The following is a 16,339-nucleotide window of genomic DNA, read 5'->3' on the forward strand; positions in this document are numbered from 1 at the left end:
CCTGGCTCCTGGCTTTGGATCAGCACAACTCTGGCCAATGTAGCCATCTGGAGAGTGAACCACTGGATGGAAGACCTCTCTTTCTCTCTATCTTTCTCTGCCTCTGCCTCTCAAGAAAATAAATAAATCATTTTTCAAAACCAAATGTAAGATACATGAAATTTTTTCCATTTATATAAATTAAAAAAATAAAAAATAAAAAAAACTCAAGAAGCTCTTTGTCTTTGGATGTTATTTTTTCCAGGATTCACCTACCTTATTTATTTTTTGTATTGGTTTCCCATGTATGATATCCTCTCAGTTTTCTACTCAATGCTGTTCATTTTTACACAAGTAAGTTGAGACCTTCCTGAAAGACTGTAAAAAGAAAATTCATAGAATTCAGTCAACAAACAATACACTCAGCTCTATTATTGGAAACACCAGGGCATATGCTTGTGTTCCTTCCTCCCCAGACCAACCCTCAGTCTCGTTCTGCACCCAGGAATGACCATCAGATACTGTGACTTGCTCTCTGGATAATATTTTGGGTCACTTAATTGGGCCATTTTGGATCTATTACTAAAACTCTAAGAAAGGTTAGCTATGAAATTCTGGAGCAATATTTCTGTTTCTTTAAAGGCAAATGCTGCCTTCACTGGCTCCACCCAATCTGAGCTTCCTGAATACAGAGGCTGTGGGGAGGGCAAACACTTCCCCTACAGTCACCTCAACAGCAACAGCTACAACAGCCTCTCTAGAGAAACCTGAGAACTCACCAGCTTGTTCAAAAGGTGAGCCTGTCTGAGAAGAGGGCCCAGAATGACAGATCTGGGAGGGGCAATAGGGAACAGGGCACTTGGGTGGGGTGGATTCTGATCTAAGGAGGGAAAATATAAAGTGCCAACAGGTAATGTAATATTCAGAGGATACTTCCAAGGTGGTAGAAGATGGGTGGAAGGGAGGGAGTAAGATTTTTCTATCGTAGTGTCCATTCATCGATATTTAACAGGACAAACTTTTGCTGAATAGGGTGCCTTTCCTAATGGCTCGGTGATACTTAGCATTGCTTGGCAACCTGGCAACCTTAATAGGAAAGTAAGTGCTCCCATGGCAAATTTTTAGAGCTGGAAAATTATTTAGGGACAATCTAAATCTCTCTTTTTACTCAAAAAGAAAATCAGAATCCCAAGGTTTGTTCATTCTCCATGTCTTATCCAGGCTATTAATGATAAGATGATAAAATTTAGTCTGCTCACTATTTTCCAACAGGTAATAAATGTAAGCTGTGTCCTTAACAGTGCAACTTGCGAGATGGAGAAGGGAGTGCTATGGGAGCAGATTAGTTACTTTCTCAACCTTCCTACCACACTCTTCTTTTTCAGGCCACATGAAGTGGTACAACCTCATAAATGCCGAAGGAGTAATCAGTTTTCAGTTCTTCAGTGTCTTTGATGTGTGTGTTCACATGCCAATGGTATTTTGTGACAACTACTTTTGCAATCAGTGGGTGCTGTGCTCTGTAGCACATTTGTGGAACCTCCTCTAGGAAGGCCTCACATCATGCCTAGTAGGTTTTATTGTCCCTTTTCATCACAGAGGAGCTGACTATCAAAGAACTTGAGGCATGTTCTTAAGTGTTCTAGGTCTGGGCCACAGATTAGGTCTTACCACATCTGAAGTCCATGCTTTCCTCACTTGTGTACCCTTCTGTTAGCTGCAGGTCCTCTGGGTATTCTGAGAAAGTTCTTAAGGGATATTTTTTCTGACTTTCCCTCTCAATGTTGGCTTGTCACTAAGGAAAGAAGTCCACTGAGACACTGAGGACCTCCTCCTGGCCCTACCTGTCACAGGCTTGTTCCCAGCTCACCCTTCTAGAGACTGTGTGGATACCCCACTATCTGCACGAAGTCTATCCTGGATAAGATGTAAAATGATGCTTACACTCATGGACTCCGAAGAACCTAAGATGTGGAGGGGGGCGGGAGTGCGGAAGGTTATAGGCAAATGGAGGGGTGGCTAAGGACTTCACATCAAATCCTTGTTCTGCCCTATAACTGTATGCATGTTACCCTAGGCAAATTTAAGAAATGGGAGAAACTAACAGAACTAGAGAGAGTTCACTTTGCTGGTAAAATAATGCCATTTAATACAGTCCTATAGTTCTAGTGTCTTGTGAATTTATATGTGGGGAGCCGTTCAATCAGATTAAGGTTTGCCTCACTATTTTTGGTGGAATGCTTCATGGGTATAAGTTGTAAACTTCTAGAAGAAAACACATACTGTTTTGTTGTCTCTTGTGATGCTAGCAGGCATTTTTATTGCCTAGAATGAATTTAGTGTTTCATCAAGAGTTTCCAAATGATGATAGACTAATTTTATATTTTCTTCATTTATTAGATGGAATAATTTTTAATATACAAAGTAACTTCCCTTCAGCAATTCTTTCATTCTCTTGGGACACAATTAAAAGATGAAATAAGGGAAACACCTGAAAAGTGATTGACTTCCCCCTTTACTTATCCACGTTCATAGTGATAAGTTGCAGTGTTCAAGCACACTGCAAAGGGAGCAATTAATTTTCTTGAAGAAGATGGCATTGCTCCCAGCTACTGATTTTCAACATGTTTGCATATTTCAGCAGTTAGACTTGATTTTTCTTACTGATGCTGAACTTGCTCCATCATTTTCCAGTTGTAGTTTCTTCATGGTAGCTACTGAGTCTCTTGACTGGCCTGTAATATCTTTTAAAAATTTTATTAATGTAAACAGAACAGATTTCATGTATTTAATTGATAACAATTCTTAGAAGACAACATACATCCTTCACCCCCCCACACCAATCCTGTCTCCTTCCTTTCTTTTCTTTCATAAAGTTTTTTTTTTTTTTTGACAGGCAGAGTGAGCAATGAGAGAGAGAGAGAGACAGAGAGAAAGGTCTTCCTTTTGCTGTTGGTTCACCCTCCAATGGCTGCCGCGGCCGGCGCACCGCACTGATCCGAAGGCAGGAGCCAGGTACTTCTCCTGGTCTCCCATGGGGTGCAGGGTCCAAGCACTTGGTCCATCCTCCACTGTACTCCTGGGCCACAGCAGAGAGCTGGCCTGGAAGAGGGGCAACTGGGAAAGAAACCGGCGCCCCGACCGGGACTAGAACCCGGTGTGCCGGCGCCGCTATGTGGAGGATTAGCCTAGTGAGCCACGGCGCTGGCCCTTTCATAAAGTTTTGCAATAACTTTTAATAGTACACCTGCTTTTTAGTGAATAGAGTTCAAGGTTGAACTTGTATATTTCTTGGCCAAGATCTGGAATCATCATTTTATTTGGAGAGCCCTAATTTTTTGAGTGAGAAATAACACTTGAAGACCACAATCTGGGTATTCACCATACTCATTGGTATTGTGTTGGTCATTGTTTATGTCTTTTATATGGACTTTGAAATTCACACACACACACACCCTAACAATAAACACAATTCCTGAAAACATTTTAAGATTATTGTAGGGTTTTTCCTCTGTCTCCTTAGGTTATATTCCATTAGGTATGTATGAACAGTGAAATGACTGCATTTTCAAGACCCTTGGTTCATCTATCACACAAAATACAATTAGCTTAATTTTTTAGTTGGTTTTGATTTTTTCATGCTTTTAAAAATGTAATGTTAGCTGTAAACTGGATGATCTTAAGACTAAATATACAAAACCAATAATATTCAAAGTCAAGTTTTTAGTATCTTTCCTTGCCTTCACCCATTTCTTCCATCCTCATATGAGTAACTTTTTCTTAGTTTCAGATTATTCTGCCACTGTGTTTTCACATATATATGAAAAGGCATTTATATATCTAACTCATGTTCCTCTTTTTCTTATAAATGGCAATGAAATATACATTATTTTTTCTACTTTGATTTTTTTCTTCACTCAACAACATATCCTGGAGATCACTCCTTATTTGTATATAGAGACAGTTCACATTCCTTTTTACATTTGGATAACACCTCACTGTGTGAATACACCCTGGTTTATTCAGCTGATCCCATACTGATGATCATTTGATAGGTTTTTCATCTTTTGATATTGCTAATAGTGTGGCATCAGTTGAATAAAATGTACCTTTAGAAAATTTATGAATAATGTATATTATTTAAAAAGTGTACCTTGATTTCAATTTTATAATGAGATCCCATTGATATAAATGCGTTTTAATTCCAATTTGTATGAATTATTTGAAGTACCTTCATATATCCTTTGTATTTTTTTCTGTGTAGCTTTCAGGTAAGTATCAAAATTTGGATTGATAATCAAAGAATAAATGCATATGCAATTATTGAAAGATATTATTAAATGTTCTGTAAGTGTTGGGCTATTTTTCCATTCCCACTATTCACTGGAGATGATCTATTTCCCCCATACCTTTCCCAACAGGTTGTGTTGACAAACTTTTGGACTTTGCCATATCTATCCTTGAGAAAGAGTATATTGAACTGTTTTTAATTTATTTTTCTCTATTATGAACTAATTGAATGTAGTTCTATATATTCCAGGGAAATTTTCATGTCTTCTTTGAACTGCATATTCATATTACTTGCTCAACTTTCTATCAAGTTGTTGGTCTTTGGTTTTCTACTATTAGATATTCTTTGTATAAAAGAAAAATTACGTTTGCAATAAATTGGATAAAAACATATGGTAGCTGCCTTTTTGGGTGGGGCTGGCTTATTTCATTAAGTATAATGGTTTCCAATTGAATCCTGTTTGTTGCAAAAGCAGTACCTCATTTTTCTTTATGGCTGAGGAGTAATCCATAATAAACAACACACACACACAAACACACACACACATAAACACACACACACAGACAATTCCTTTGTCCAGTCATCAGTTGATCAGCATCTGGGTTGATTTCATATCTTAGCTATTGTGAACTCCATTGCAATAAACATAGGGGTTCAGATGACAGTTTCATATGCTGATTTAATTTTGTTTGTGTAAATTACCAAGGAGTGAGATTGCTGGGTCATATGGTACAGCTATTTTCAAATTTCTCAGCTATGTACATACTGTTTTCCATAATTTCTATACTAATTTACATTCCCACCAACAGTGTATTAGCCTGCACTTTTCCCCACATCCTTGCCAGAATGTATTTTTTTTTTATTTTAGAATGATGGCCATTCTAACTGGGATGAGGTAAAACTTCACTGTCTTTTTTATTTGCATTTCCCAGATGGCTAGTGATCTTGAGCAATTTTTAATGTGTCTGTAGGCCATTTGATTTTTCTATTTTTTTTTTTTTGACAGGCAGAGTGGACAGTGAGAGAGAGAGACAGAGAGAAAGGTCTTCCTTTGCCATTGGTTCACCCTCCAATGGCCGCCGCGGCTGGCGCACTGCGGCCTGCGCACCGCGCTGATATGATGGCAGGAGCCAGGTGCTTATCCTGGTCTCCCATGGGGTGCAGGGCCCAAGTATTTGGGCCATCCTCCACTGCACTCCCTGGCCACAGCAGAGAGCTGGCCTGGAAGAGGGGCAACTGGGACAGAATCCGGCGCCCCGACCGGGACTAGAATCCGGTGTGCTGGCGCCGCAAGGCAGAGGATTAGCCTAGTGAGCCACGGCGCCAGCCGATTTTTCTATTTTAAAAATGTCTGTTCAAGTTTTTGTGCATTGATTAACTGGATTGCTGTGTTGTTGTTGAGTTCCTTGGGCTTTTTGTAGATTCTGGATATTAATCCTTTATCAGTTTCACAGTTTGCTAGTTTTTCTCTTGTTCTATCACTTCCCTCTTCAGTTTGCTGAGTGTTTCCTTTGCAGTGCAGAAGCTTCTCAGTTTGATGTAATCTCGTTTGTCTTCTTTGACTTTAATTGACTGTGTGTCTGCAGTCTTGTTCAAGAATTCTTTGCCCATGCCAATGTTTTGTGGAGTCTCCCCAGTGTTATCCTCTAGTAATTTGGTGGTATCAGGATAGATATAGATCCTTGATCCCTTTTAAGTTGATTTTTGTATGAGGTGTAAGGTAGGGGTCTTGATTCATGCTTCTGCATGTAGAGATCCAATTTTCCCAGCACCAATTTTTGAAGAGACTGCCCTTTCTCCAAGCATTCATTTTATATCCTTTGTCAAAGACTCATTGATTGTACATGCATGGATTGATGCATTCTGTTCTGTTCCATTGATCCACATGTCTACTTCTACACCAATTCCAGGCTATTTCTCTAATTTTAATTTTTCTTGACTTTTAGTAATTTTGAGTTTGTTTTTTGTTGTTTTTCTAGATCCTTGAGATGGACTGAGAGCTCATGTCTTTGATAACTTTCTACTTTCTTGATGTTGTGACCAACTGTTTGCTATAAGTTTCCTTCTCACTGCTGCTTTTGTTGTGTCCCCTAAGTTTTTATATGTTATATTGTCATATTTGTTTATTTCCAGGAATTCTTTAATTTGTCCCTTCATTTTTTTCTTCTGTGACCCATTGTTCATTCAGGAGCATGCTGTTCAGTCTTCATGTGTTTACACATTTTCTAGAGATTCTTGAGTTGTTAATTTTCAGACTGTTGAAATCTTTTCTTAGTATATACTAAATTGATCTTCTGTATATAAAGATAACTGAAAATGATTCAATGACAGTCAGGAACAGTTTAAGTAGTATTGAGACTATGATATTTAAATTTTTTAACTTTTATATAATGAATATAAATTTCCAAAGTACAGCTTATGGATTACAATGGCTTACCCCCCCCCCCGTAACTTCCCTCTCACCCGCAACCCTCCACTTTCCCACTCCCTCTCCCCTTCCATTCACATCAAGATTCATTTTCAATTCTCTTTGTATACAGAAGATCAGTTTAGCATACATTAAGTAAAGATTTCAACAATTTGCTCCCACACAGAAACATAAAGTGAAAAATACTGTTTGAGTACTAGTTATAGCATTAAATCTCAATGTACAGCACACTAAGGACAAAGATCCTACATGAGGAGTAAGTGCACAGTGACTCCTGTTGTTGACTTAACAAATTGACACTCTTGTTTATGGCGTCAGTAATCACCCTAGGCTCTTGTCATGAGCTACCAAGGCTATGGAAGCCCCCTGTGTTCACCGACTCTGATCATATTTAGACAAGGCCATGGTCAAAGTGGAAGTTCTCTCCTCCCTTCAGAGAAAGGTACCTCCTTCTTTGATGACCCATTCTTTCCACTGGGATCTCACTCGCAGAGATCTTTCATTTAGGTTTTTTTTCCCCAGAGTGTCTTGGCTTTCCATGCCTGAAATACTCTTATGGGCTTTTCAGCCAGATCCGCATGCCTTAAGGGCTGATTCTGAGGCCAGAATGCTGTTTAGGACATCTGCCATTCTATGGGTCTGCTGTGTATCTCACTTCCCATGTTGGATCGTTCTCTCCCTTTTTTATTCTATCAGCTAATTCCAATTCAATCCCATCAAGGTGGCATGTACCAATGCCATCTCACTAGTCACAGTGATCAATTTCTGTTCACAATTGATCACAATGATAGGACTAAGAACAAAAGGATCACATAAACAAGAATAGTGTCTGCAAATACTAGCTGATATTTAAAATTTTAATAGTGTTTCCTGGTCAAACAACATGGACCTGATACTCTTTTGTTAGAGAATTCTTTACACTAGTATTTCTTCCTTAGTAATTGGACTGCTTCATCTTTCTGTCTTCACTGAGGGGACTATGCATAAGAAAATGTTACAGATTTTCAACAATGACAAGAAAAAAGGACTGGGAACAATTCCTACTCACTAAATTGGCCTTTTTTCCTTCCCTTCCTTCCTTAAGGTCTATATGTGCCTAAGTTCCCAAGCGTCCTTACATAGACATGGCTGGCCTTCAAAAACGTACTTTGAGGATCGTTCTAGTAGGGAAAACTGGAAGTGGGAAAAGTGCGACAGCAAACACCATCCTTGGGGACGAAGTCTTTTCATCTGGAGTAAGTGCCCAATCCCTTACCAAGACCTGTCAAAAAGCATCCCGGGAACGGAAGGGGACAGAACTCCTTGTTGTGGACACCCCGGGGCTCTTTGACACTAAGGAGAAACTGGATAAAACCTGCAAAGAAATCAGCAAGTGCGTCCTCTTCTCCTGCCCAGGGCCTCATGCCATTCTCCTGGTTATGCCGCTGGGCCGCTACACACAAGAAGATCAAAACACTGTTGCACTGATCAAGGGTGTCTTTGGGGAGTCAGCGATGAAGCACATGATCGTCTTGTTTACCCGCAGAGAAGAGCTGGAGGATCAGACCCTGGATGACTTTATAGCGACGGCAGATGTGAGCCTGAAGAGCGTCATCCAGGAGTGCGGGGGCCGCTGCTACGCCATTAGCAACAGAGCAGACAAGGCTGAGAAGGAGGGTCAGGTGCAGGAGCTGGTGGATATGATAGAGAAGATGTCACGGGAAAATCCATGTGGGTATTTTAATGAGAACATATACAAGGACATAGAGAAAAGACTGAATAAGCAGGCAGATATTTTGCAGAAAAAATATGATGAGCAGTTAAAGAATGAAATTAAACTTATAGAAAATGATTGTAGTCTTAAAACAAAGGAAGAAATATCTAAAAGAATAGTAGAGGCAAGGATTAGATATGATGAAAAAAAGAAAGATAGAAATGAAGAAGATGAGCAGAATACATTTGACTATATCTTCTGTTGGGTTAAGAATGCCCTTTGGAAAATATGGCATACATTTTGGAAGTAAATTTTATTATTTCTCTATAATTTACTGTGATTCATTAAAGAGATGGATTGTATTTTCCAAAGATTGCTGTTATAATATCTCCCCTACACACAAAATTTCAAAAGTACATTGAAACAATAATTCTTCTGTATTTCTCTTTACAATATTCTGAATATGAATACATTATGAAATAATTAAATCAAAATAATTACTATAGACTTCAGATATGTATCTTCTTTTTCTTTTTTGGTGCATTGAGAAAATTTAAGAATTAGTTTCCTGGGGCCGGTGCTGTGGGCACTGGTTCTAGTCCCAGCTGCAACTCTTCATATAGCTCTCTGCTATGACCTGGAAAGCAGTAGAAGATGGCCCAAGTCCTAGGGCCCCTCCACCCTCGTCTGAGAATGGGAAGAATCTCCTGGCTCCTGGCTTCAGATCAGCGCAGCTCTGGCCATTGTAGCCATTTAGGGAGTGAACCAATGGAAGGAAAACCTTTCTCTCTGCTTCTCTCTCTCTCTGTGTCTGTAAATCTACCTCTCAAATCAATAAATAAAATCTTCAAAAAAGAATTGGTTTCTTAGAAAATCTCAAAAAAAAAAAAACAAAGAAATTTTAACTACAGTCACCATTTTAAACTCAAATATCCAGAACTATTCTCCCTGCAGAAACAAATCTTTGTACCCACTGAACCACACATGCCCCTTCTTCCACTTCCTCAGTCATTGGAAACTAAATTATATTTTTTGCTTTATAAGTTCAACTATTTTAGATTCCATGCATAAATGATACCATGCAATGTTGTTTTTCTGCACTTAGTTTATTTCACTCAGCGTAATGTACCCATGAGTATATATACCATATCCATTCACACGCCTATGGGTACTTGGTTTATTGCTACATCTTGGCTGTTGTGGAAAATACTGAAATGAATAAGGGAAAGCAGATAACTCTTTAAGATAACAAATTTCTTTTGCTTGACACTTGTTTTGGCCTATTTGTGCTACTATCACAAAATATTGAAAGCAATGTGGCTTATAAACAACAGAAATTTGTTTCTCAGTTATGGAGACTGATAAGTGCACAAAGCTCCAGGAGACTTAAGCTTTAGTGAAGATCTCTTCCTTATAGATATCCATCTCTTAGTCTGAACTCAGCAGCAGTAACTGGGAGTCTTTGTTAGAATTCGTTTGTAAGGAAATTAATCTTATTCAAGAGGGTTCTACCCCATCACATAATTACTTCATAAGCCTCCCTTCCTAATATCATCACCTTGAGAGGGATAATGTCAACCTATGAATTAGGGGTGGGGCACATAAACATTCAGACCATGGCATCACTCATTACATTTCAAAATTCATGCCCTTCTCACATCAGAAGCATTCATTCTATTCCAGTAGCCCCAAAGTCTTTACTTGTTCCAGACTGAATTTTAAAATCCAACCCAAAAGCCCCATCTAATTTTCATCAAAATCATATATGGGTGTCACTAAGTTACAATTCATCCTGTGACAAATTGCCCTACAGCTGTGAGCCTTTGAAATTAAATATATTGTGTACATCTTAAATACAGTGGTGGGACAGGCACAGCATAGACATTCACATTCCAACAGGGAAAATTGGGAAGAAGAAAGGAGCAGGTGTTCTTAAGCAAGTCTAAGACCTCAAGGCCAAAGAACAAATATTGACAGTGTGCTCTGCCCCTCAAGATGTAGCACTTTGGGCTTATGAAGGCGGGGCAGTCCCTACTGTCTCTGAAATGCCCTTGGGGTCATTTTCCAACGTCTTGCACAATGGGCCTTGGCTGCTGTTTAGATGGCTGACTAATATCCTTACTGTTGTGATAAATAGCTCCTGGATTCCATTGAGATGTCTCATCATACTAATCTCCTTATCAAAAGATCACCTAGCCATATCCTTGTGCTTTTTTGTTAACAATTTTACCTTTAGGTAATTTATTTAAAATTTATTTAATTAATTTATTTTATTTGTTTGAGCTTCAGAGAGAGAGAGAGGAGCTCATCCACTGGTTCCCTCTTCAAATGCCCACAATGAGCTCAGGCTGGAACAGGCCCAGGATGGGATCTGGGAGCTCAGTCCAGGTCTCCCACATGGTGGCAGGAACCCAACCACCTGAGTCATCACTGCTGCTTCCCAAGGTCAGCATGGACAGGAAACTGTCCTCCTGAGCCTCAGCTGGTCATCACACTAGGCACTCTGATACAGGCAGCAGGTGTCTTACCTGCCCCTTGTATTTTACTATAGACAGAAGAGTAATAAAGCAGCACCTTGAACATGTTGCTTAGAGAGTTCCTCAGCCAAATACCCAATTTAATTGCACACAAGTTTTAACATCCCCAACAGCAGAACATAGAGTGACTCAGCCATGGTCTTTATGACCTTACAATAAAGATGACCTTTTGTGTCTGAGACCTCATCAGAATGACCTTCATCACCCACATTTCTTTTTTAACTTTTATTTAATAAATATAAATTTCAAAAGTACAGCTTTTGGATTATATTTGTTTTTCCTCCTATAACCACACTCCTACCCACAAACCATCCCATCTCCTATTCCCTCTCCCATCCCATTCCTCATTAAGATTAATTTTTAATTCTCTTTATGTACAGAACATCAACTTAGTATATACTCAGTAAAGATTTCAACAGTTTACACCATCACAGACTCACAAAGTATAGGTGTTCAGTTAGTTGTCACAGATCAAGGAAAATATATGATATGTGTCCCTTTGGGATTGGCTTATTTCATTCAGTATCATGGTTTCCAGATTACACAATTTCATTGCAAATGAGCAAATTTCATTTTTTACCACTGCATAATATTCTATAGAGTAAATATCCCATAATTACTTTGTTTGCTTGAAAGGCAGAGTTACAGAGAGAGAGAGAGAGAGAGAGAGAGACAGAGAAAGAAAGACTGTCCATCCTCTGGTTCACTCCCTAAATGGCTGCAATGATTGGGCTGGGGCAGGCTGAAGCCAGCAGCCTTGAACTCCTTATGGGTTTCCCATATGAATGGCAAGGCACTATCTTCCACTGCTTTCCCAGGTATGTCAAGAGGGAACTGAATGCGAAATAGAGCAGTTGGGATTCAAACCAGCACTTAGATGAGATGCTTTTCTCACAGGAAGCTATGTACCAGCATCTGCTAAAGCAATTCTAAGAAAGAATCTTATAGCAAAAAATGTCCATATTAAGAAAAAGCAAAGAGACATGAAAGCAATACTCAGGATCACAAACCATCAGGAAATGCAAATAAAAATACACTGAAGTATCTTCTCACGCTAGTAAGAATGGGTATTACACAAAAATAAAAAAAATAAATAGATAACAAAGGGTCGTGAGGTTGTAGGGGGAAAAGGTACACTTTTGACACTATTTTTATACACTATTGACAGGAATGTAATTAGCATACCCATTATGGAAACAATATGGAAAATTCTCCAGACTAAAATTATATCTACCATATGACCCAGCTACTCCAATCCTTCGAATATATTCAAAGGAAATTAAATCAGCATATAAAAGAAGCATCTGTACTCTCATATTTATAGCAGGCCAATTTTATAGCAAAGATACGAAATCAACCAAGATGTCATCAACATATGACTGCATAAAGAAAATGTGGTATATATACACACAAGGAAATATTACTCAGACATAACAAGAATGAAATCCTGACATTTGCAACAAAATGGATGAAACTGGAGATCATTATGCTAAATGAAATAAAGCTGACATAGAAAGAACAAATATCACATGCTTTCTCTCCTACGTCAAAGTTAACATGCAGAAATTTCACAGGTGTCATATTATTCATCATACAGATAGTTATAAATATTGTCTTCCCTGAATTATACCATCTGTATATCAATATATCTTCCTTCCCCCTTTATGATCATTGTTGTGACTCCTACATTATGTGATAAAAATATCCATGTTTTCAAGAAAAATAGAATATATGTGTATGTACATAATATTGCATTTGAAGAGAATGTGGCAAAATATTAAAAGTTGTTAAATCTTAAATTTAAAAATGCTTCTAGGAACATAAAGAAATGTCACACTCTACCCCATAAACATATATATATATAATTATTAATAAAATATTTTAGTGGGAAGAAAAGAATGATCTCAATAAACAACTTAAGTTTACACCTCAATAAACTACAAAAAAGAATAATCAAAACCCAAAGTTAGCAAGAAATGAAAGTATGAAGTTCAGAGCAGAAACAGAGATGAGGGAGGCTGGCATTGTGACATAGCGAGTCAAGCTACTAACTATATTGTTGGCATCCTATATGGGCACTGGTTCATGTCCCAGCTGTTCCAATTCCAATCCAGCTCCTTGCTAATGTGCCTGGCAAAGCAACAGAAGATGGCCCAGTCTGAGCCCCTTGGGCCCCTGCATCCACATGAGAGACCCTGGTGGAGACCCAGACTCTTGACTTCAGTCTGACTCTGCCCTGGCTGTTGTGGCTATTTGGAGAGTAAACTAGTGAATGGAAGATTCACATTTTCACATTCTCTCAAATTTTAAAATTTTATATTTTTAAAACAGAAGCACATACTAGGAAAAAAGCAGTGAAATTAAGACTTTTCTGAATAGAGACAAAGTTTACAAACCTTTAGCTAAGCAGCATTTTATACCCTACTTCTTATTCTTACAGTCTGCTCTTGTCCCTCTTCCATTGAGTCATAGAGTTTGTGTTCCCCCCATTGAAATGACTGGACCCGTGTGACTATGTTGACAAAAAAAGAGGATGGTTGAAACACACCATAGAATTCTCAGGATAGGGGGGTGGAGCCAAGATGGCGGAATAGTGAGGGCGTGCACCGATAGTCCGGGAAAAGATAGTTTAATAAAAGTGGAGTTACTGTAGGCACAGGAAAAGGCTCAGGAAAAAATTGCAGAGGAAACTCTTCTGGATCTAGTGGATGTGACATGGAGGACCTATGGGGAGAGCAAGGTCGCCCACTGCGTGGAAGCCAAGCCGCGGGAGCCGCACCGCCCGCAGCGCCAAGCCACAGGAACCGCGCCACGGAGTCTGCGCACCAGTGCTGGAAGGGGAGGTGAGATAAAAACCTCGGTAACCCAAGACATTGGCGGGGAAAGGCAGAAAGAGCCTAGAGGGAATGAAAGCCCCACTGGGGAAAGTTCACTGGACTGGAGGAGAGAAAATACGAACAAATAAGGGGAACCAGCACGGACATTAGCCTCTCTCTCCACTCACCTTACAAAGCCAAGCAAGACAAAGAGCAGGCACCATTTTACGTATGTAAAGAGGCGCCTGCCATTAGCCAAGCAGAAAAACCTGACTCTGGTGGGGAGAAATAACAGGAGGTTAAGACTTATTTAGTGAAAGTGAGGAGCTAACGAACTGAGACTGTGAAAATCTGAGGGTGGGCAAGAGAACTCACCGAGTACACAAACTCGGTAACTTGGGCAAACTGGTGAGAGACTGTTGAGAAATTTGAGACCACACTGAGGGCTCCATAAACTCTTTGTGTGGTCCCAGGGGTAACGAGACAAACACCCACAGGGGCCAGATTTCATACATCAGCTACCCTCAATTCCACTCAGCTGTGTGGAATTACTTCCCAACTGAGTCAGAAAAAAAAAGAGAGAGAGAGAGAGAGCAAGCGGGAGAACAATCTGGGTGAGTCACCTTTGGCACACTCTTAACCCTGAAGAACCAAACAGAGCTCTCTGGCCACACCCATCACAGCCTCTAAGGATCCATCAAAAGCAGACAGTCCACTTAATCTAGAGTCACAGTATAACAAGAAGAAACCAAAGAATATCTCCAATATGCCAAACAACAAATGCAGAAACCGAGGTAACAAGAACAAGGAAGACACTATGACACCCCCAAATGAAATAGACACCCCAATTCAAGATTATGAAAATGATGAGATAGAAGAAATGCAAGAAGCGGATCTCAAAAAATTCATAAGAACATTAAGATGTTCTCAAAAACAAATTCTTGAACTACAGAAATCTTTAGTGGACAAGATAGAAAATCTCTCTCACAAAAAATGAAATATTAAGAAGGAATCAAAATGAAAAGAAACAACTAGTAGAACATGAAACTATGATAGTGACGAGAAATCATAATGAAATGAAGAATTCAATAGATCAAATGACAAACACATTAGAGAGCCTTAAAAACAGAATGAGTGAAGCAGAAGAGAAAATATCGGACTTAGAAGACAGAGAACAGGAAAGTATACAATCAAACCAAAGAAAAGAAGAGGAAGTTAGAAATCTAAAAAATATTGTTGGGAATCTTCAGGATACTATTAAAAAACAACAACTCAGGAATCCCTAGAGCATATGCAAACACATGGAGATTGAACAACATGCTCCTGAATGAACAATGGGTCATAGAAGAAATCAAAAGAGAAATCAAAAACTTTCTGGAAGTAAATGAGGATAACAGCACAACATACCAAAACTTATGGGATACAAGAAAAGCAGTGTTAAGAGGAAAGTTTATAGCAATAGGTGCCTACATCAAGAAATTGGAAAGGCAGCCAATAAATGAGCTATCAATGCATCTCAAATATCTAGAAAAACTACAGCAAACCAAACCGAAAACTAGTAGGAGAATGGAAATAATTAAAATCAGAGAAGAAATCAACAGGATTGAATCCAAAAAAAATTACAAAAGATCAGCCAAACAAAGAACTGGTTTTTTAGAAAAGTAAAGAAATTGACACACCATTGTCCCAAATAACCAAAAAAATGAGAAAGAAGACCCAAATCAATAAAATCAGAGATGGAAAAGGGAAATTACTACAAAGAGTTGTATATGAACAAACTGGGAAATCTACCAGAAATGGATAGATGCCTGGAGACATGCAATTTACCAAAATTGAACCATGAAGACATAGAAAACCTAAATAGACCCATAACTGAAACAGAAATTGAAACAGTAATAAAGGCCCTCCCAACAAAGAAAAGCCCAGGACCAGATGGATTCACTGCTGAATTCTACCAGACATTTAAAGAAGAAGTAACTCCAATTCTTCTCAAACTATTCAAAACAATTGAAAGAGAGGGAATCCTCCCAAATTCTTTCTACAAAGCAGGTATCACCTTAATTCCTAAGCCAGAGAAAGATGCAGCATTGAAAGAAAATTATAGACCAATTTCCCAAATGAACATAGGCGCCAAAATCCTCAATAAATTTTGGGCCAATAGAATTCAGCAACACATCAGAAAGATCATCCACCCAGACCAAATATGACTTATCCCTGGTATGCAGGTATGGTTCAACATTCGCAAATCAATCAATGTGAAACACCACATTAACAAACTACTGAAGAAAAATCATATGATTATCTCAATAGATGCAGAGAAAGAATCTGATAAAACACAACACACTTTCATGATGAAATCTTAAACAAATTGGGTATAGAAGGAGCATTTTTCAGCAACCAAGACAAGTTATCAAAAACCCATGGCCAGCATCCTATTGAAAGGGGAAAAGTTGTAAGCATTTTCAATGAGATCCAGTAGGTTCTCAATGAGAATAGGTAGGTTGCATGTGTCCAGGCATCTATCCATTTCTGGATCCCTCCTCACAGCCCAGGCTCTCACACAGTGTAAGGGGCAGTGTGTGTGGTGGGGGGGTC

At 38.9% G+C, this 16,339-nt stretch overlaps 1 protein-coding gene across 1 annotated transcript; it reads left to right on the forward strand.

Moving 5' to 3' along the window:
• The first annotated feature begins 675 nt into the window (after positions 1–675).
• Positions 676–8,898, forward strand: LOC100343521 (GTPase IMAP family member 7). The gene is made up of 2 exons (XM_002722513.5): positions 676–773; positions 7,783–8,898. The coding sequence occupies exon 2, from the start codon at positions 7,823–7,825 to the stop codon at positions 8,699–8,701; it is 879 nt and encodes a 292-aa protein (XP_002722559.1). The 5' UTR covers positions 676–773; positions 7,783–7,822; the 3' UTR covers positions 8,702–8,898.
• Positions 8,899–16,339: the final 7,441 nt, after the last annotated feature.

This window comes from Oryctolagus cuniculus, chromosome 7 (genome assembly GCF_964237555.1).
Source record: "Oryctolagus cuniculus chromosome 7, mOryCun1.1, whole genome shotgun sequence".
Lineage (NCBI taxonomy): Eukaryota > Metazoa > Chordata > Mammalia > Lagomorpha > Leporidae > Oryctolagus > Oryctolagus cuniculus.

Bases quoted from the DNA above. Each gene is read 5' to 3' on its own strand.
- LOC100343521 (XM_002722513.5), top strand. From the start codon at position 7,823: ATGGCTGGCCTTCAAAAACGTACTTTGAGGATCGTTCTAGTAGGGAAA.